Here is a 21,656-nt window from a genome sequence, read left to right on the forward strand (position 1 = left end):
TAATTATTTGAATGTAATAGTTACTTATTGGGATAAGGGAGGAAAACCATAGCCATAGCTAGTAAATTCGATGTTGTTGTTTCATGAATTGACGTAGGGGTGGCACCTACTCAAGCTATTTTCTATCACTAAGAGGTAAAATGCTCCCATGAAACTATTTCCCCAAGTGCAAATCCTATAAGAGATGGGTAATATGAGATTTATTGTTATGCATTGATTACTAATTTTGTTGTGCTATTGTAAATGAGAAATATGTGCTGATTTGGTAAAATAAAAAATTAACAATGGCTCAAGAATCCAACTCTAGGATGTCTAATAATTACTTATATGCAAATTCCAAGGTAGTTACAACCATATATTGTATTGCAAAGGACATAATTCTACCTTTTCCATGTAAATTAATTTTTAGCCATGTTAGCTCATTGTAAATGACCTTGAGGGTATGCTAGAAGGGGCCATAAACATGAAGATAATGTGATTTTATGTATTTTAAAGAACTATATATGAATACTATTGTAAATGAATATGAATACTACTATGATTGTCCATTTGCTATCTATTATTATTAAATGTATGAGAAAAAATATTTTTTGTGTTGAGATGGTTGAATGTGGTCATGGGATGTGGAGTGATTGTTTATTGGTAATGTATTTCTATTGCTGATATTTATTGTCCATGAATTATATGTAAGAATGTTGATCACAACTTAATTAGGCAAGTGGGTATGTTACATGCTTAGAGAATGCCCTACATTGGAGGAGTGTTAGGTAATCTAGAGGAGTGTGTTGAGCTCTAAGTGGTAATGGGTTGCTTGGATGCTTACATGGAGGTTTGGAGTTGAATTAGGGATGCCTAGGTTGCGATAGTGATCATGTAGGTGGAGTGGACCCAAAATAGCACATGGTCTATGAGAGACATTAGAGCATTTGAGCCATTGGAGGAGTGATGGACCTTGGATGAGGAGCATCCTTGTCTTGGAGCCTTGCTTGTGGATCCTCATCACCTTGGAACTTGAATTCAATCACTTGTAGAGGGGGTGCCTCAAGGTGTTGCAGCAACAAGGACTATAAAGCCTTTATCAAATCACAAGATCAAAAACCATAATCTATTGTAGCAACACCCTTGAATGTGTAGAGAGAAGTAGAATAAATAGGGAACTACTTGTAATCTTCAAATAGAAAATCCACAAATTCCTTTGAATGGCTCCTTATTGACATCCCCTTTACAAGACCAAAAGCCATAATCTATTGTTGGCATGGAGATACCTTTTATGGCTTGCACATGATCCTTGAGCACTTCTTCGAGTATGGAACACTCCTTAGCCCTTGCCTCACATTTTGAGGGCTTATTGAGTTCACTTGGAGGCTGATGTCATACTATTGGAACATTTATTCCCATAGTGTGGGATTTTATGGCATATGTCTTGTTTTTGAGCTATGAGGTTGGATATGTCTTGTTTTTGAGATATGAGGTTGGCTTGTAACCTATTTCTTGTAGAACATTCAAAAGTGAACGTGTTGATAGGGTTTTTAGTCATTTTATTTGCAAAGTGAGTGGGAGAAGAATCATATAAATAGAGCCTACCCACCTCATTTCTTATATCATTACGTATGTGAAGTTGGCCTCTCCAAGAAGAGTGTGACTTGCTTCCTTATTCACTACTTGGGCATAATGTGATCTATTATGGATGCAACTTGTTCTCAGATGTGATTTTTGCTTGGAGACACTATTCTGGGATTGAAAGAAGAGTTATTGTGGAAGATTTTGTAAGTTGATTTCTAATTATTGATATATTGCATAATTTAAATTGTTTTAAGTAGGGCTTCTATTGTTCCATGACTAAATGTTTATCATTGATGAAAGTTTGCTTCATAAATGCATATAAATTTTTCTTCTTCATGGCCTATAAGGAACCTCCTAGTGTGCAAACCTTATAATTAATTTCTCTCGTCATAAGAATAGTAACTAGGGTTTTACAAGTGGATTCCCTAAAACATCCCCCTTTCCTCTACCACAATCCTTCCTTGGTAATATGCTCCATATAGATTTGATTTTCCCTTATAGGTTAATGCACTAGTCTAGAAGTGTGTTGATCATTTCTAAACTAAATAAATTTACCTTAAAACCCCTCTCTCCTAGACAACTAGGGAAGTCACTAGGGTTTTAGGTGAAAATTTGTGTGTAAAGTATTGATGTATTCCATGGGAGTGGCCCTAATTTGTAAGTTAATTTACATAAACCATCTACAAGAAAAATCTAGCATCATAGGTTGTCTTGCATGCCCTAATAGGGCTCACATCACCTCAATTAATTGTTGTTTGCATACATCCGACAACCCTAAAACTAGTTAGCTTGAGTAAGCACTAGTCTCTATTGGAAACCCTTGCCAACTTCTTGTTGAACATCATTTGTAGGGTTTTTCTAAGGCATGGCATTGCATGCACTAATATTGAACATCATTCAAACCCTAACTTATAGCAGCCTTGTCATTGATCTAACCTTAAGAGTGTTTGAACCCTAGCTTTGAACATCTTGGGCATCTTTGGCCTTGCCAAGCCCTCTACCTATCCTAGACCTCCAAAATTAAGTCATCTTGAGCCATAGTAGTAGAATAGCTTGTAGGTGGCATAGGGAAGCCTCCCTTGTGGTTGAAATCCTACTAAACAACAAGAGGAAGGTTGTTGAGGTGATAGTGGCAACTTGTCTTCATTGTTGCCGTAGGGTCTGGCCCTTGTCCAGTGAGTCCCTTCATTGGACCTACTAGATTTTGCAGCGAAAAGAACTATAATGCCTTTATCAAATCACAAGATCAAAAACCATAATCTATTGTAGCAACACCCTTAAATGTGTAGATAGAAGTAAACAAGCATAGGTGTAAACATCTACCATGTTCATTAACAAGCATAGGTGTAAACATGTAGCCTTGATTGAAATGATGATAAGTTAAACATCCACAACAATGACATACTTGCAATCTAGGGAGCTAATGTTGATTGCCAACATATTCTCTCTCATCGCATTGTACTAAAGTATATTTCAAAGTACACATTAAAAAAAAGGCAAAATAAAAGAACTAGCCCTATATGCTAACCAAAATCTCCCATGTTGTGACTCCACAAGATCTTGTTGTAGTTGTGATGTGAAAGTTATTTACGTAAACTATTGGTGAATGTAACAAATGACATATCCACACAATAGATATGGGAGTTACAAGTAAGATCTACCATGTTTATGGCAATCATAGGCGTAAAAGATACAGTGTTGCGTGAAATGATGATAAGTTAAACATTCACAACAGTGGCGTGCTTTCAAAGTGAGCTAATGTTGATTTCCAACATATTCTCTCTAATTACGTTGTACTATAGAATATTTCAAAGTATGCATACAAAACAAAGGAAATATCAAAATGCTATCTCTATATGCCAACCAAAATCTTCCATGTTATGGCTCCACAAGATATTTTTGTAATTGTGGGTGAAAGTTATTTACATAAACTATTGGTGAATGTGACATATGACATATCTACATAAGAGGGATACATATGCTGTGAAAACATTCACAAACAGTTGATACTCATTCATCGAAATATTTTCAGCCATCTTGCATGTAATGCAAGCAACTCACTGTCAACAGCTAGCTTCATTAACAAATACATGAAATGGCCACTTTGAAGACATTGCTACTTATTGAAGCTGCTAGAACTTGGTTCTTTGGCATTTAATGGAAAAAAGAAAAGTGGAAAAAAGGGGAGCTCAGCATGATTTTCCAATGTGTTGCACCAATATTTTGCAATTCCTTCTATAGATTCAAATTGCTACATCAATTTATGTTTGAAGAAGCTCTTGCACTGCAAACCTTTTCACAAAATTACCAATGATATTCAATCTTCCCATAAAGGAATTAATGCAAATTGGGAACAAATGAAAAGCTTATAAAATGCATAGTGTGTTGACCCTGGACCTTGAGAAGTAGTAGGAGTTTATCAATACATGAATCACAAGGCGTAACATTATAGAAGGCAAAAATAGACATTAGCAACATTGGTCATTAAGGTCTGACCTTTATTGCAATATTAATAGTTAAGTTCAATGACCTCTACATCTCCCCAACCTATTTATTTGAATGCTATGTACGAATGAATGAGTGCATGTGTGAAATTTAGAAAGAAAGAAGTAGCCTCACTTCATTCAAACTCTTTGCCACTAGATAATTACATGAATGGATTATACATGTATTTCTATGATAGGCATCAAGTCATATACCGTGGATTGGTTTCCACTTAACTAATCTCACTTCAAAATGTAAACTTTGGTTATAAATGTATATCTATAACGGACACGTGATATACCACAATTGATTTTTGTTTAACTATTTCCTCTTAAAACTGTAACTTAATTGTATTTCTTTTCCTCCATAAATGTCTAATTTAATGCAGCTTTGATTTAAATTTAAATTTTATTGGTGTGTAGTTCAACTTTTAAAAGCAATTGCTAATTTTCGCTTTTGATATAAACGCTTCTAGAATATGCGTTCTGATTTGGGTTGAATGGATATCTTATTATGATATATAATGATGCAAAATGTGGTTTGCTTTTATATGATCTAGAGAGTGGCTTACCTCCGGAAAAGGCAGCATGTATCATCATCAATTCATTTCATTTCACATACTTGGCTCCGAGTATAAATTACTTAAAAAACAACTTTCTTTGTGTTTATTCATAGATTGCTTATGCATTTAGTAATTGAATTTGTGATTTCCAGTTATCCGGTACCATATACAGTGGCTGAGAGGATACAGATACTAACTCTATACCATCAAGATGTCTTCGTTTTGCTTATAGGATGTATATTCTTCCTCTTCGTATTTACTTTGTGTTACACAGTGCAGTCTGGCACATATAAAGTATCATGGAAGGTGAAAAACCATGTTGTAAAATCCTGCTGCAGAGCGTTAATCTGTACGTAAAACAGCGGTTGCTACACTAGACAGTAGACAGAGTGTCTGTTTTGCACTATAATTTAGTATTTTTTTCAGTTAATACAAATCCTTTGGTCTTTCATTTCATGTTAGCAGCAGTACCATCTGTTTTGAAAGAAGTGTTATTTATGAGAGAACTACGGGGTTTAAACTTTTGGATATTCAGCGGTATTGAAAGCATGTAAAAAAACATCGTAATTTTCATTAACTCTTGAAAATGCACAGAGAAAGTGAGCAAGAATGCAAACAAATAGAAAAACATTTCAATATGAATATTTATTTCATAAAAAAAATACACAGAGAAAGTGAGTAAGAATGCAAACAAATAGAAAAACATTTCAATATGAATATTTATTTCATAAAAAAAATAAATCGTCACTTGAACTAATTCCTCGGATTTAAAAGGGCTTTCATCACAGCTTGAATAAGCTACAGAAGCCATCTGTTCACTTGAAAGATAGTCCCCCAGTTAATTGTCAACTGATATCAATGGAGATGATAACTTATTTTAGCATTTGATAACACAGTCAAATAATTTATAATAGATATAAGGCACCGGAGACTTGAACGATTTAATTACAATCATGATGGCTTGAATGACGAGATCATTTCTCCAATCTTATGCAACAAATTCAAAGCTGTATCATTTTTCTCAGAGTCCGTTGGTGAAGTCCACATTTCGTAGGAATGGAAGCTTCCAGTGAAATCAGTGAAAAGTCCATCAACTCCAATCACTTTAATCCAATACTCGTACTCTTTATATGGATCTTGATGAAAATTGAAGTGCAAAAACGTGTTTTCATTCCGATAGGTGTAAGGATGAACCTAACATGCATGGCCATAAAAGCTCCCATCAGGGAATATTCACGAAAAAAAATTGCCGACTTCTGAATATCAAGATATTAGTTTACGTTTACGTTTAGCATTAAAGATTTTACATTCTTGGCCCGTTCCATGGTATCATTGAAGTTAATTGCATTTAAACACTGGCTGTGAGAATAAAAACGTGTGAAAGAGAGGAGAAATGTCATGAGATGAAATAAAATTAATCTATGAACTAAGAAAATGAAATTACCGTGAAAGAAAAAGAGGTTTATCCATGAAAACAATTAGCCAAACTAACTCCCATGCTTTCGAGAAAACAAACGAAATTTTGAATGTAGATCTTGCACCGGAGGAAGTTCAAGTACATCAAAGAACAACTGACAGGAAAGACTAACAGTTGTCTGAATAGTAGCAACATGCTATCCAGGGATCCACAATATATTTTTATTTCCTCTATCAGGGTTATTAATTCAATTGAAGTTAAGATCCAATAAACTCAACAGCAATCATTCATATGTTGACGACACTTCAATGGTCTAACACAACACAGCTAGACAGTGCAGTAGTGACCGATACCTGCAGCGATTTGTTTCAATGTCATACCCTATGCAATGCATAACTCTAATGACCATCCAACTTATAAGCATAACTTGCTTATACGAAACTTCATACTTGGTCCAGGCTAAATCTACAGTGATAACAATTTTACCAAAACAGCAGTCCAGCTTCTAGAATTCCTTAAAACTCCATGTACACAAAGTGACAAATATGACACCATCATTGCCAAGAGATAAATGGTGCAAACTAATCTGGATGATATTATAGTCTATGCAACCCAAATTTTCAAATGCAGTCTTATTGACCTAAGGCACCTACCAAGTCTAAAGTTTAAACTACATAAAGATAAACCATGCCAGAGTATTTTGATGCAAATTTTGAAAGCATTCCAGGTCTGATAAGTTCCGGAAGAAATTGCACAATTTTGAAAATGAAAATTTCTATACATTGTTGAATTTCTTATTCAAAACTGTTATTTTTTTAAGGCAACCATGGTTCACGGTCACTGAGAGTGGCCATTATGTCCACGGGCAGTAATCCACACAGATCCATCAAAGGCAACCCCAAGGGCATCGACGAGATTTGACCTCGTGACATCCCAATAGGCAAGGTATTTAGCAATGAGGGATCGACCAATTGAGCTATCCCTTGGGGCTATTCAAAACTATTATTACATAGGAGCATAACTAAATAAGAACCTTACCACCTTTGATCTAAATTATCGCTTATAATTTTCCAAAATGCCATCAATCAATTCCATAAGATAGCCCTACGAAAATTCTATCACTGCAATAACTGATTTAATTTACCTACTTATTTTCCAATAAGTTATTTATGAAATTCCTTCAATAAACATTAAAATAAATTCTGCTACAGATATCACACCATAATACAGAAACAAACATATGCACAAGAATCAACACATCGACACAGATATTTTGGACAACATTTCCCGGAAAAACCTAATGTGGGAAAACCGGTGCAACAAGGGAGGGTTTTATTATTCAACAATTCTTCAGTACAACAAGGTGCCAAACTGGGTTACCCAACAGAGAGAAAAATTCTCCAACACTTCTCCCAGTGTTAGCGTCAGCCTGGATGACCTCTGCGTAGCTCCCTGACACTCTGCGTCACCCCCTGCCTCTCTGCGTCAGCACTGGACTTCTCTGCGTCACCTACGCAGGCCCTCCAGTGACTACGTAGTTCGTTGATGCCTCTGTGTCTGCCTGAGAGGCCCTGTGTCTGCCTCTCCAACCTCTGTGCTGGTCTTCTGGTGCTGCTCCCGACTCTCTGTTCTGTACTTTCTACCTCCTGTTGCTCTCCAGACCACTAGCTCGAATTTCTCAGCTAACCCCGCTCTAGAAATCGAACTCACTGGTCTCCCTCAGTGTGTCCTCCAATTGACCCTCAAGCCTCTTCTTATACTTTTCTTGTTGGTCCATCAACCGCCGAGATTAAATCTCTAATCAATGGCTAAGATTAGATTTGGCTTGATCCATGAATTTTGGACCCCTCTAATCTAGTTTTATATTAATACCGATTAATATTTTATTTTTCCTAAGTTTAGACTTAGGAACTCCATTAAAAATATTAATTATTTTAATATCTCCCAAACCGGTTAGAATCTGCCCAAACCATTTCTGGGTCTTGGAGATCTCATGTGCTTTAGCCTCTCCACCAATTTTCATGGCTAGAGCAGATCTGATGCTACTTCAAATCAACAAACCCAGATTTTGTTACCTAATTATATATAAGATCAGGAATGGAATAAGATGAGTACAATGTTAGGTTCCAGGTTACCCCAAGAGTGTTTAAACTATGCTTGGGGATGCTTCATGTGATATGGGGTGAATGGTGTATTGATAACCCATGGTTGTAACATGATGGACACCCACATTGAAGATAATGGATTGTTAGACCTTCTCTTGGTGCTTATGTGGCACATTTCCTTGAAGTCTTGGAGACCTAGTATGCATGATCACATTTTTCATGATGTGAACATGGACAATTGATTGCTTGCTTGATGATTGATTCACCTTGGAGAAAGAGCATTGGGCATCTTGGAGGAGCGCATTGAGTCCCAAATGGCATGGAGATACTTGGTTGCTAGAAGCTTGTGCTTAACTTGAGAACGCTTGGGTTGAGGAGTACTTTTGTAGGTGTGGTCACCCATGGCTTAAAAGGAAATGTTGGAGTTTTTGTTAGTTTCTGTAGGATAAGATGTGTTCTAGCCACGTAATTTGGAAGAAAGGCTAGAATGCATGAGATCTCCAAAACCCGGAAATAGTTTCTGGAAATTCCACCTAGAGATGACTTAATTAGATTATTAACCTATTTTTTAATGTTTCCTAGGTCTAAACTTATGGAAATTGGTTAATTAATCAAAATTAGTTCAGTCAAGGTGAGAATAGTCTAGAAACTCACACAAATTGATCCAGAAATGAGTCATCGATTAAGATTTAATCTTGGCTGCTGGAGTCCCAACATAAAGATATAAGAAGGGATCGATGCAGGATGGTGCAGTTCGATTTCCTTGGCAGATCGATTTCCAAAGAGCAGCGACAATTGTCGGAGAGCCAGAGATCAAAGCCAAGATAGTGAGGGGCAGAGACAGTGATCTGGAGGAAGTTTCCAGATCCGGAGAGGCAGTAGCAAGGGGGCCGAATTATTCCCAGTGAGGCAGCGCAAAGGACTGCGCAGTTGCTTCAAAAGAGCAACTCGATTTAGTTGGAGGAAAAAATCGTTTTCAGCTCTAGAGGCCGGACAAAGGTTCCAGACTATTGAAGAAGCGATTTCCTCATCAGAGACAAGCATAACGACTTCATCAGAGGCAGTTCAGAGGCTAGACATCATAGGGCCTGTGCAAGCACTGTGCAGAGGATCTTGGAGAACGCGTTTTCTGAAGGAAAGTTGTGCCAAAGTTGCTTGTGGAAGAAGGGTAATTCCCTTACATAATTTTGGCCAGATTTTCTTGTTGTTTGGATTGCCAATCGAGCATCCATAGATTCTAGTTAGATTTCATTGCTGCATAATAATAAAACCCTCATTTGCTGCACCGGTTTTCCCAAGATGGGTTTTTTCGGGGAGATTGGTCCAAAAATAATTGTCAGTTTTTGTGTGTGCTCTAAAATTTTCTCAATTTCTAGAGCTATTTTCTTCTGCAGTTTATTTGTGAAAATCAATGTGTGAATTATTTGGTGTTTGTCGTAGCAAACTGCAAATAAATTGTTAAAAAATTAACAATTAGAAAAATAATTTCCAGTCGCTGTGATAGATGAAATTTTCACATGGTATCAGAGCGTGAGTGATCAGCCGGGAAGTTCAGAAGCGGAGGAAAGAATTTCGATGCTCAGAGGGAGCAACACGCCGAAATCCATAGAGACTACGCAGTTCATTGACAGGCAGGCTGAATTGCTAGGGCAGGAATTCGATTTTCAGTTGCAGCGTTGTAGAAAAGTCGAGTTGCCTAGGATAGTGATTCCAATAGTCAGAGGGAGCAACAATAGCTCTGATTTTCGCTCAAAAGATTTCTTGGTTGGAAGTAGAGGGTTTTACAGCAGCGGAACCAACATTGGGTGGAAGAGAAAAGCACACACAACAGAGGGAAAATTTCTCTTAGGGAACTTCAAGTTTCAGAAGTTCGATTTTTCTAGGCAAATTGGCAGTAGCAGCTAGCAAATCTGCGCATTCTAGGAGGGAGTGCGAGTAGCAGAGAAACAACCAAGCAGAGGGAAAGAGGGAGTTTTCGACAGATTCAGAGATGGCCACAACAGGGCTTAGAGATCAAGATAGGTTGGATGGAGCTTCCAACTATGTCATCTGGAAGGCTAGGATGTCCTTTCTTCTAGATGAATATGGATAAAATCTTACATAGATAATGTGGTGGTAGTTCCCCAGTATGCAAATTAGCTCAAATAATACAAGAAGGGGATGGAAAGGGTGAAGCAGTTGATCTTGGATGGAGTTTGAGACCATATAGTCTCACGTCTGGCAGATAAAGGTACAACCAGAGAGATGTGGGTAGTTCTCGCCAAGCTATATCAAGGTACTTCTGAGCAACGAAAGATGTTCCTGGAAGAAAAGTTGAGATGCATAAGGATGTAGAAAGGAGAAGGCATAGTTCACTTCCCCACCATGATTTAAGAGGTTTGAGATCAGCTTGCAGTTGTTGGGGCAGTGCCTCAACCATTAGAGCTAGTGCGATTGGCACTAAACAATTTCTTGGAGAATTGGCAAGTGTTTGTCCAAAGTATATTGGGCAGAGACACTTTGCCAAGATGGGATAAGGTGTGGGCCAATTTGCAACAAGAGGAGTTGAGGTGAGCTCTGTTAAAGAGCTCCATCAATGGCAATAGTAGTAGCAGATCAAAGAGTGTGAAGGAGGAGGAGAATGTGACCCTCGCATCGAAGGGTCCCAGTCAGGGGTAGGGGGAGTAGAAGAACAAGAAGAAGAAGGACCTATCTAAGGTTAAGTGCTTCAAATGTGGCAAGTTTGGCCACTACAGTACCCAGTGTCCTCTCCGGAAGAAGGACAAGAAGGAAAAGCATGACCAGGCAGCAGCACATGCTGAGATAGATAGGTTGTCCTCCAGGTTGGAGGAATATTTTACGATGTTAGCAGATATACCTGTAGGAGTGAGCTGGGGTGATTTGGTGTTGTAGCCCTAGAGAGCTACAGAGATGGGCAGGGTCCTTGAGGAATACACCTCATAGATCATTACCTGGCTGCGAGGGGTCCATAGTATTCAATAGCAGGATGGATCAGTGGCAGTTGATGCAGTCAGTACCAGAGTGACAGTTGCAGACTAGTAGCAGTCAGATGTTGAGGAGTGCAGTGCAGTGTTAACAACAGAGCAGGTGGCTTAGTGCAGAGTTGGCAACAGTGCAGAGTCTTCAGTTACAGTGTAGATGTTAGTAGCAGTCAGAGACTCGGGAGACAGATGCATCATATTGAACACAGATGATTCAGTGTTTTGGATGCTTCTCAGTTGTAGTAGCTCTATTTGCAGTAGCAACAGATGAGAGGTAGTTGCAGTGTAGGTGCAAAGTTGGTAGCAATATGGTAGTTTCAGCAGCAGCACAAATGCAACATTAGATTTGCGCAATGGTTGGTGGGTTGTATGGCTAGACATCAGCAACGTGACAAGAGGTGATACAGAGACAGGGTGTTGTGGCAGGATGTGGAGCACTAGAGAGAACAAAATCCTCACTAAGGAGTGTTAGTTTTTGTAGTATTGGATGTGTCCTAGCCACGAAATTTGGAGGAAAGGGCATGAGATTTCCAAAACCCAGAAATCGTTTATGGAAATTCAACCTAGAGATAACTTAATTAGATTAGTAACCTATTTTTTAATATTTCCTAAGTCTAAACTTACGAAAACTAATTAATTAATCAAAATTAAATAATTCAAGGTGAGAATAGTCTAGAAACTCACACGGATCGATCCAGAAATGATTTGAGCCATTCATTAAGATTTAATCTTGGTCGTTGGAGTCCCAATTGGAAGATATAAGAAGGGATCGATGTGGTGATGGGATTGATGTGGTGATTGGCAGCAGTTGCCGGAGAGCTAGAGGTCGAAGTAGAGACAATGATCCGGAGGAAGTTTTCTAGATCCGAAGAGGCAGCAGCAAGGAGGCCGAATTATTCCCAGTGAGGCAACACAAAGGACTACATAGTTGCTTTAGAAGAGTAACTCGATTTAGCTGGAGGAAAAATCGTTTTCAGTTCCAGAGGCTGAACAGAGGTTCCAAAGTGTTGGAGAAGCGATTTCCTCAGCACAGACAGGAAGAAGGACTTCAACAGAGGCAGTTCAGAGGCTAGATGTCATAGGGCTTGTGCAAGCACTACACAGAGGTTGATGTAGAGGGTCCTAGAGGATGATTTTTCCGAAGGAAAGTTGTGTCAGGGTTGCTTGTGGAAGAAGGGTAATTCCCTTACATAATTTTGGCCAGATTTTATTGTTGTTTGGATTGCCAGTTAGGCACCCATAGATTGTACTCAAATTTCACTGCTGCATAATAATAAAACCCTCATTTGTTGCATCAATTTTCCCAAGTTGGGTTTTTCTGGGACATTTGTCCAAAAATAATTGTCATTTTTTGTGCGTGTGCTAGAATTTTCTCAGTTTCCAGCGCTATTTACTTCCGTGGTTTATTTGTGAAAATCACAGTGTGAATTATTTGGTGTTTGTCGTAGCAAACTGCAAATACATTGTTAAGTAAATTAACTATTAGAAAAATTTCCAGTTGTTGCGATAGATGAAATTTTCACAGTTTTATGGGCCTTTGGAAGAGGAGTGTTCATCCTTAGAGCCTTGCTCATTGGACGTGCATGCCTTGGAGCTTGACAAATGTCACCTAGAGTTGGAATGCTTCACATATGGGCCTATCTTATGTAGCGCTAAGTTCTTGTAGTGGACTAGGTCCACTTTGTATTGTTGGTCACTATTGAAATTCTATAGCATGTGAAGTAGAATACAATTTTCTAATATGCTAATTACTTCCTAATGATTTTCAAATAGGTATTTCTCATACCACTATTATTATTGAATAATTACACAAAATCTTGACTGTAAATGCAGTGGAAACAACAAAGATCATAGAAAGATAGCTAGGCACAATAGACAATATGTTTACCCTAGGAAACCCAATTTGGGAGAAAACCCAACAATCTTTTCTTGAGGAGAAATTGCCTTTCCAACAAGTTTACAAATCAGAAATGTTCTAGAAATCTATGTCAACCTTATAAGTCAAATCACCAGTCAAAACTAATCAAACTGTTGTTGGTCAATGCTGGTCAAACCAATCAAGAGTCAACTTGGTCAATGCTAGTCACACTGCAACCTGCAGTCAAATCATGTGTGGTTTGTGGTCAAACTCAGTCAAACTACGTTCAATCCTTGCATATGCAGCCTAGTCAAACTATAGTCAATCCTCACACATGCAACTTGGTCAAACTGCGGTCAATCCTCGCACATTTGGCTTGGTCAAACTATGGCCAATCCTCGTATGTGAGGCCTCCGCAAAAGAGATAGAATAATGAAGAAAAAAAGAAAGATGAACAAATTTCTCCTTCATTGAATTTCTCCTCCACTAGAAAAGATGAATGAGCTTTCTATGTAGATGAGTGCTTCCTCTCATGCACATCTATTTATATGGAGCTCTAATGTTGAGTGGAGATTAATGTACCAAAGCTAAAATTGTGCTAATACATTATACAACACAATAATTTATTAGAAATTTCTTTAATGAATTTCTTCGAACACTTACTAGACATGCATTTTGTCAAACACTTTGCTAACAAAATAATGAACCCTTTCAATGAGAATATAAATGGGGCAGAACATAAATTTTATTAATCTGATCTGAAGGATTTTACAAGGCAATCCAATGAGAAACCTAGGAACTCTGCTTCAGCAGTATAGTAGACCAATTCGGCCCTCAGAAAATGCTGATATAACCCCTCCAACATAGATCTCGATCCACAAGAAGACTCGACATGGCAATTGAATAACCTTGGTCGCTTCAGAAATAATTCCCCAACTCAGTTTGCAAGGAGATGTACCATGAATCTGGCTCTGATAATAATTCTACAAAAGACAGTTTTCGTGGCCTCCAAGGAATATACATTTACTCGGCCTTCTAAAAGAAGAATTGCGGCCCCACAAAAGAACAAAAATCAACCGCCAACTGTAGTCTAAATTCAGCCTCTTGTAGTTAAATCTCATTCCCCAAATGCACAAGCTCAACCTGCTAAATGAATAGGACTCAGCCCCCACTGATAGAGAGAAATTTTTCCTTCAAGGAGTAGTCTCGACCTCCAAGAAAATGAAGGGGATTTAGCATCCAACAAAATGACCTTGAACTCCTATATGACGCTAAAAATATGGCCCTCAATAAAAGATAAATTTGGTCCTTCTAGAGATGAAGATCTCAGCCACAAATGGTAAAGAAAACCTTCAAAATTTGACCTCTTAGATAATACCTTGAGCTCCAAAATTGGTAACAAAATGCGACCCCAAGGAGAAGAGGCTCTATTTGCTAAATAAGAGGGAATTTGACCTCCAGAATAAATGGACTCGGTCTACTCTTAAGGGAATAAATCTCGGCCTATTGAGGAAGAAAGAAGCTCCTGAAGCAATTTGACCTCATTGACACTTTGGCACCTCAGTAAATAGATAAAGCAAACTCAGCCTCCCAAAAAATAATCTCTGAAGCAATAATTCGACCCTCTAAAAGATGGTTTTCCCCTGAAGTAATTCGGCTCTCGGGATAAGAAGAATTCAGTCCTCCTCCAAGAATGAATTTAGCCCTCTCTCCTACAAGATGATTTAGCCTCTATGTGAATTTGCCCTCTAATGTCAACTTCAAGATCCACTTGCAATGAAGATCAATGAGAAATCTGAGCGACTTCCTGCAAGGCCAACCACGGTGGTAATGATGTCCAATGAAATTGGTTGAGCACCAACTAGGATGGCAATTGGTATCCACCAAAACCAGTTGAGAGTCTCGCCTAAAACCATCCAACTTGATTTCCTTGAGCTAAAATCCAATCACAGGAAAATATCACCAAAATAGAATGATGACGAATGCCCTTCTCTTCCCCTTTTATAAAACTTGTCAAATCTTCTCCAATCTTCCAGAACTCCCCCTTTTTATTATTATTTTATTGATGAAGCCACTTGTTTCCTTCAAGTGACTTTTGCCCCTTTTTATTAATAATAATTTACCCCTTTTATTAATAATAATAATATCAAAATTGGGCAAAACTCCTTAGTCCCCTTAGCAATTTTCCCCTCTTGTTAGCCTAAAAGAGATAGGCAAGCGAGAATGATATCTTTGTGGTCACGAAGTCGGGGACATTACATGGAGACCCATTAAGAAGCCCCTTATCACAAGAAACCCTTCACTTATTGAGCTTACATTACAACTCAACATTAGATTAGAATTGTTTATTCCATTGGTGGGTGAAAACCCCCACTAAATAAACCAATTAACCTTGCTAGGTGTGTGCCTTTCAACAAGAAGCTCAGAACTCTCTAGATAGGTTGAGTGAGCACATTTAGCATCAGGCTCAGAGTTACTCATGAAGAGTGAGGCCTTTGGAGATTCACCAAGAGGCCTAGAATTACATTGATGTATCGAACTTTAAAATTATTGGCTTGCCTTTGAAGTGGTGTTTGATATACATTTGTCTTGTCACAAGAACCCCAGTACTATAGATCAGGGTATGTTTCAACCGATATTCAATAAACTCTATGACAATGTCTGGTGGCCTTGTGCAAACCCCAATAAACTGAATTATATTTTTATGTTGGATTTTCCCTATACTAAACACCTCTTGAGTGGCATCATGACTCCAATAAATGACACCATACGAGCTAGATGCCATTTTGTTGTCAATGTCCCCAAGTTGCATGAAATTGGTGTGTAGGTGAAAAGGTGCTTTATCTGCATCTAACTCCTCTTCTGTAGTTATGTCTTCTCCCAATTCGTCTTGGAGGTTTGATCATGGTCTTCACCTTCAATTATTGTTTCCCTTGCATCTGCAACATGGGTGCTAGGATTTGTTCAATGGTTGTGTTAGTGAGGCTAATCTTTGTCTTCCTTTGCTACACCTTCATCTATAGATCTACAATTTCCTTTTTCCTTCACCACCTCTTATAATGACCATGCTCCAACTTGCTCTATCACCCTTGTGAGGCTTCTATTATAATCTTCAAATAATGTGCAAGAGTTCCACATTCACCCTTTATACTAAGAGAAATAACTCTTGTTGTAACATTTCTCAAATAAAACCCTCCAACTGGTAGGATAAATCAGCTCTAATACCACTATAGTATTCCCTTTATTTATTTAATTCATTTTTTCTGGAAGTTTTCAATGACATTTCTTTAGAAAATACACTCCATATTTTTTGTTGGGAAATTTAACAAATAAATTTATTAAGTCAATTAACACAGAGCTTGTGTGCAATTTAACTGCAAAACCCCGGCTAATTTATTTAATTTACAAAGAGGAAAATTATGTCATATTTATTTTGAAAGGAAACTTGACAAATCGATAATTTGGAGTAATTCAATCCTCTTTAGAAACCTTCTCTGGGTGAACTCCCTTGTCTGCAAATATGTGTTGCTTCAACCTTTTGAAAAATGCTCCAAATCTCGCCCTTCTTCACTAAGCAACAAAGAGGACGCCGGTTGATTCTTCCAGTGACTATCTAGGGTGTATCTTGCAACACTGAAACTAGTTTTAATCCCTTTTTAAATTTTGATTGACATGTTCTTGCTAAGGACAATTACTTCAATTTTTCATATAGCCCAATCATCAATCCAGTTCTATTAGAAGTATTCACAACGAATATTATCACATTGAGGCAATAACATAATACTTGAGAACAAGCCAAGACAAGAGGACACATGAATATGGCACAAGCTAGGTTAAAACCCCAAGATGGGGAAACCCCTTGATCAAATCTTCTTATTATTAATATCAAATGTTCAGCAGAGAGAGAGTACAATATATCAAGGTCAAAATCGACTTGCCAATTTGAAGATTCAATGTCACTGTCTTTAGGTAAATAGCTGGTCCAAAAGAATGATATTCTGGAGTAGGAAAATTGAGCCCTCATAGGCTTGAGGCTTACTGTTGTAGAGGCTTTGCATTCTGGTGAAATGGTTAGGGTTTGATGACAAGCTTCAACAGACCTCTTCCACTGCTCCTAGAACCCTTCCTTGACTGTGGTTTCCATTCAAGTTAATTAGCCCACAATCTTCTGCTGACCAGGGCTATTTCCAGCCCTCTAATATGCCTCACAACCACCAACATTCAAGAGTATTCGGTTCATGGCCCATCCTAAAATCATACAGTCATATGGCCTTCTAATCTAGGGGAGATAAGGCCTGCGGTTCACCTGGAAGAGCTCCTGTGGAATGTGACCAGCTTCACGGAGAAGAACCCTACTTCAAACAGTCCAGAACATAACCAAAATTGCCCTCAACTTATGCGATTGCTTGTTTGAGGGATCTCAGTCTGCAAAACGGAATAATACTTGGCCCAAAACAGATCTATGATAGCCCAAACTACCTCAGCCTCCTACCAGAGGAACATAGCCCACAAAAGATGACATCCAAACCCTTTTGCCTTTGCTGAGGATCATCTACGGCTATTTCAGAGAGAAGAGCCGTGAGATAGATGTGTCTAAAATGAGGGAGAAGGCTCCTCTATATATACAATTCGACGGGGTTGAAGAGACGTGAATTTTGGGCTTATTGAGCCGACATATAGATGAGGCCGACCTTGTTAAACAAGAGAGAATCATAAATTCAAAATCACACTTCTCCTTAACCAAATTTGATGATCTTTAGGTTGTTTTTGGTACTCACAAAAAGAGGAATTTAATGCCATAATTAACTTCCCCAAAGGAGTTTTCCAAATAGGAATTTGGCCCTTGTGGCGAGTTTTAACACTCCCTCTCAACTAGGGAGAATTCCACCTTGCCAATCCATCCATCATTAATCATCATGTCATCTTTTCGTCATAAACCATCTCTGTATCTCATCTTTTCTCTACTCTGTTGAACACTGATATGAACAATAAAGTAGAATCGATCGAGAGTGAGTCACAATACCTTGCCACTCCCACTGACAAAAGTCAGTCCACATAACCAAAGGGTGAACTCCAATTGGATTTGATCCCAAGTGATCAAGTTGAAGAAACATCATTCATCCTAGACATAAGGAGTACGACAGTACACAATGCGCCCATCAGTAGTGCTATGGTCCCAAACCACTTTTCCCAACTCATTGGCTAGATGAGAGGTACTTCCCATGTGTACCGAACTACATGGGTAGGATGATGCAAGAACATCAACAGGGAAAGAATATATCACATCCTACTCACAATCACACATAGGGAAAGGATGAACCACATCCTACAAACACATGTGATAACCACACGTAGGGAAAGGATGAACCACCTCCGACAGTGACACATCACAACTATATGTAGGGAAAGGATGAACCGCATCCTATAATCACATCATAACCACACATAAGGAAAGGATGAACCACATCCTACGTATGCTAATCACAGAGAGTAGGTAAAGGATGAACCACGTCCTACAAACACAAGTTACAATCACATGTAGGGAAAGGATAAGCCACATCCTACAAACACAAGTCACAACAATCAATCGTAGGAAGGATCCTACACGTGGGGAAAGGATGAACCATGTCCCACCAACATGTCAACCACAAATCGTATGGAATGAGCATCCTACATGTGGGGAAAGGATGAACCACGTCCCACTAACATGTCAATAGATGCCTATATGCATCTCTCACTGGAGTATCTACAGGAGATGGTGAACCACTCATCCCGCTTATATGCCATAGGAGAAGGTGAACCATTCAACCTATGCATATGTCATCAACAGTAGGGGAAGGTGAATCACTCACCCTACATACATGTGTCTGCAATTGTAAAGGAAGGTGAACCACTCACCCTACACACATATCAACCATCATGGGGTATCATAGGGGAAGGTGAACCACTCACCCTGTACATAGCACATCAATAGAGGGAGTTGAACCACTCACCCTATGGTCGCTCATAGCTCAATAAGTACCCCAAGCCCCCAAGAGCTCCCAAAGCTCAATCTTCAACCAAGGATCCCTTCATATAGGGATAAGTGCCAAGCTGCTTTCTTAAAAACTAGACTAGATCAATGGGAGCCTCAGCTCCATTCAACAACATACAGATGTATATATAAACATATTGATTTACAATAGAGATCTTGGCAGCGCTTAGTAATCCTTTGCTTCTTGCACATCTTGATGCAGAAAATATTTGATTGATCTTACTCCCTCTTACTCACGGAGACTACAGCCTAAATTTTGTGAAAATTTCTGAATCTATACATCAGAAATCCTACTGCAATCACTGGTTTATCATCTCCTACTTGTTTTTACATTCAACAAGTTATTTAATTATTTAAACACAAATGAAAAACACTACTGCAGACCACTGACATACAGATCATAAACTGAAATAGATACGAGATGAACACACAAGGGACACCGTTATTTTTGGACAAACATCCCCGGAAAAAACCAATGCGGAAAAACCGGTGCAACATATAGAGGGTTTGTGTTATTAAGCAAGCAGAATTTGAGTACAAAAAGTTGCCTCTCACACCGGCTAACCTTTTAGATAAATATCGACAGCAAGAAATACATATGAGGGTTTACCTCGTTCTCTAAGTCACAACTGATCCACTGAATGGCTGACTCTAGCAAGCACTGCGAAAATCCCAGCACAATCTGCTCTGTGTGGGCCAGCATCTTGCCTCTGGGAGATTGCGTCACTTCTCTACTGGATCGATTTGCTCTCAGGAGCTTCGACTTCAACCCTCCTGGCTCAAAACATCAAACTCCCAGCAAAATCTCGAACTTCCAATGATTGTCTCACACTGCCACTGCAAGAACCCTCTTGGCCTACATCAACTTTGCATAAGCCCCTTATTGGGCTGCATAGGCCTCTGCACTGCCTCTCTGCCTGGTACTTGTTGGCTCAAAACTCCGTTCCAATCCAACTCTCTGTTACTGCCCCTCTCACTGCAACTCAGATCACCTATTCGATTTTCTCAGCAAACCCTGCCTTAGAAAAATTGAATTGATTGATCAACTTGGTGTATCTCCAACTGACCCTCAAGCCTCCTCTTATACATTTCCTGTTGATGAATTAATGGTCGAAATTAAGTCCCTAATCAACGGCTAATATTAAAACAGACTTGATCCTTGTCTCTTAGAAGCTTCTCACCCATATTTTTATTAATACCCATTAATATTTTTATTTTCCTAAGTTTAGACTTAGGAACCCATTAAAAATATTAATTGTTTTAATAACTCCTCATCCAGGTGGAATTTCTCCAAACGATTTCTAGGTCTTGGAGATCTCATGTGTTCTAGCCCCTCCACAAAATTTTGGAGCTAGAGCACATCCGATGCTACCCAAAATCAACAAATTTGTCTTTTCAAGGTACACAATGCCTATTAGATAACCTATTCATCATGTAAAACAGGTATGTCCTTTGCTGTACCATATAAAGTGGTATGTGAAATATCAGATTCTCAGAATCTTCTTTTGCAATATACAACAAAGGTGTGCACAAATAGCTCACAAAAATGCTAACTCAAATGTCTTCATAGTAAGCCCAGCTTACTGCTTTATGCATCCAGCCTAGTGTTATGGGGGAGCGCCCCCCCTCCCCTCCCCTCTCGATCCCACTCCCAATCCGCGCTCCGAGCAGGAGCAACTCGGGAGCAGGTCAGGAGTGTGCTCTCTCCCTGCTTTTTTTCGATTCAACAGAGGGAGCGTCACTCCCGTCGCTCTGGGAACGATTTTTACGACACGGGAGCAGTCGGGGAGTGATCGATCCCAACCGCTCCCGGCGGTGGTGAGCGATGGCAGGAAAAAAAAATCGCCAATAAGAATTAAAAAAAAGAAGATGTGTATGAAAATAAAGTGAGGGAGGGAGAGAGGGAGAGAATATAAATAGACCCTCCCTCATATTCATTTCATCATTTGAGAGTGAGAGTGAGAGTGAGAGTGAGAGTGAAAGCAAGAGAGTGAGGAGCAAGAAGAGAGCAAGAGAGAGCAAGGAGCAAGGAGCAAGAGAGCAAGGGGAGATTGAAGAGCTTGCAAGGGGAGATTGGAGGCCAAAGAGGTAGGCTCTACACTCTATTCTAGCAATTTTTTTTTTAATGTTCATTCCTAAATAAATAAATATTTTTTTTTCTCTATTTCCCATTCCCATTCCCATTCCATTTTTTTGCAGATTCAAAACTTCAAATTTCAAACATCATGGTTATATTTCTTGGCATTTTCTTCTTCTTGGTTCCTTTTTTGGTTATTATGGTGTTGGAGAGTAGAAAAAGGAGGGTTGAAAATGAAGAAGGGGATGAAGAAGTGGATCATAATGGATTTGATGAAAGCCCCGAAGAGGAGGAGCTAGAGGAGAGTGAACATGAGTCAGTTGAAGCTCAAAAAAATAAACAAGACCAAACCCCATTGTGGAAATATGTTAATAGGCCTGAAGCAGGGAAAGGGGGTGGAACCACTAAATTTCATTGCCCCCATTGCAACAATAATTACACAGGTTCATACACCCATGCCAGAAAGCACCTCTGCGGGAAAAGGCCATGGGATGGAGATAAAAAAATAGGAATCAAAACTTGCACAGGTGTGTCAACAGCAGATAGAGCCAAATACATAAGGGAAGAGGAGGAAG

General features: G+C 38.9%; 1 protein-coding gene across 1 annotated transcript in view; it reads right to left on the minus strand.

Annotated features, from left to right (window-relative positions):
- Window positions 1–5,304: 5,304 nt before the first annotated feature.
- The window catches only part of LOC149263212 (glycerophosphodiester phosphodiesterase GDPD6-like), a 251,388-nt gene continuing 235,036 nt past the window's right edge, over window positions 5,305–21,656 (minus strand). The window contains exon 9 of the mRNA XM_089386941.1: window positions 5,305–5,803. Coding sequence (XP_089243067.1) covers window positions 5,561–5,803 — 243 coding nt within the window. The 3' untranslated portion in view covers window positions 5,305–5,560. The remainder of the gene's footprint in view (window positions 5,804–21,656) is intronic.

The sequence above is a fragment of the Pinus tabuliformis genome, chromosome 6 (genome assembly GCF_031772625.1).
Source record: "Pinus tabuliformis cultivar Carrire ecotype Pingquan chromosome 6, CPIR1, whole genome shotgun sequence".
Taxonomy (NCBI): Eukaryota; Viridiplantae; Streptophyta; class Pinopsida; order Pinales; family Pinaceae; genus Pinus; species Pinus tabuliformis.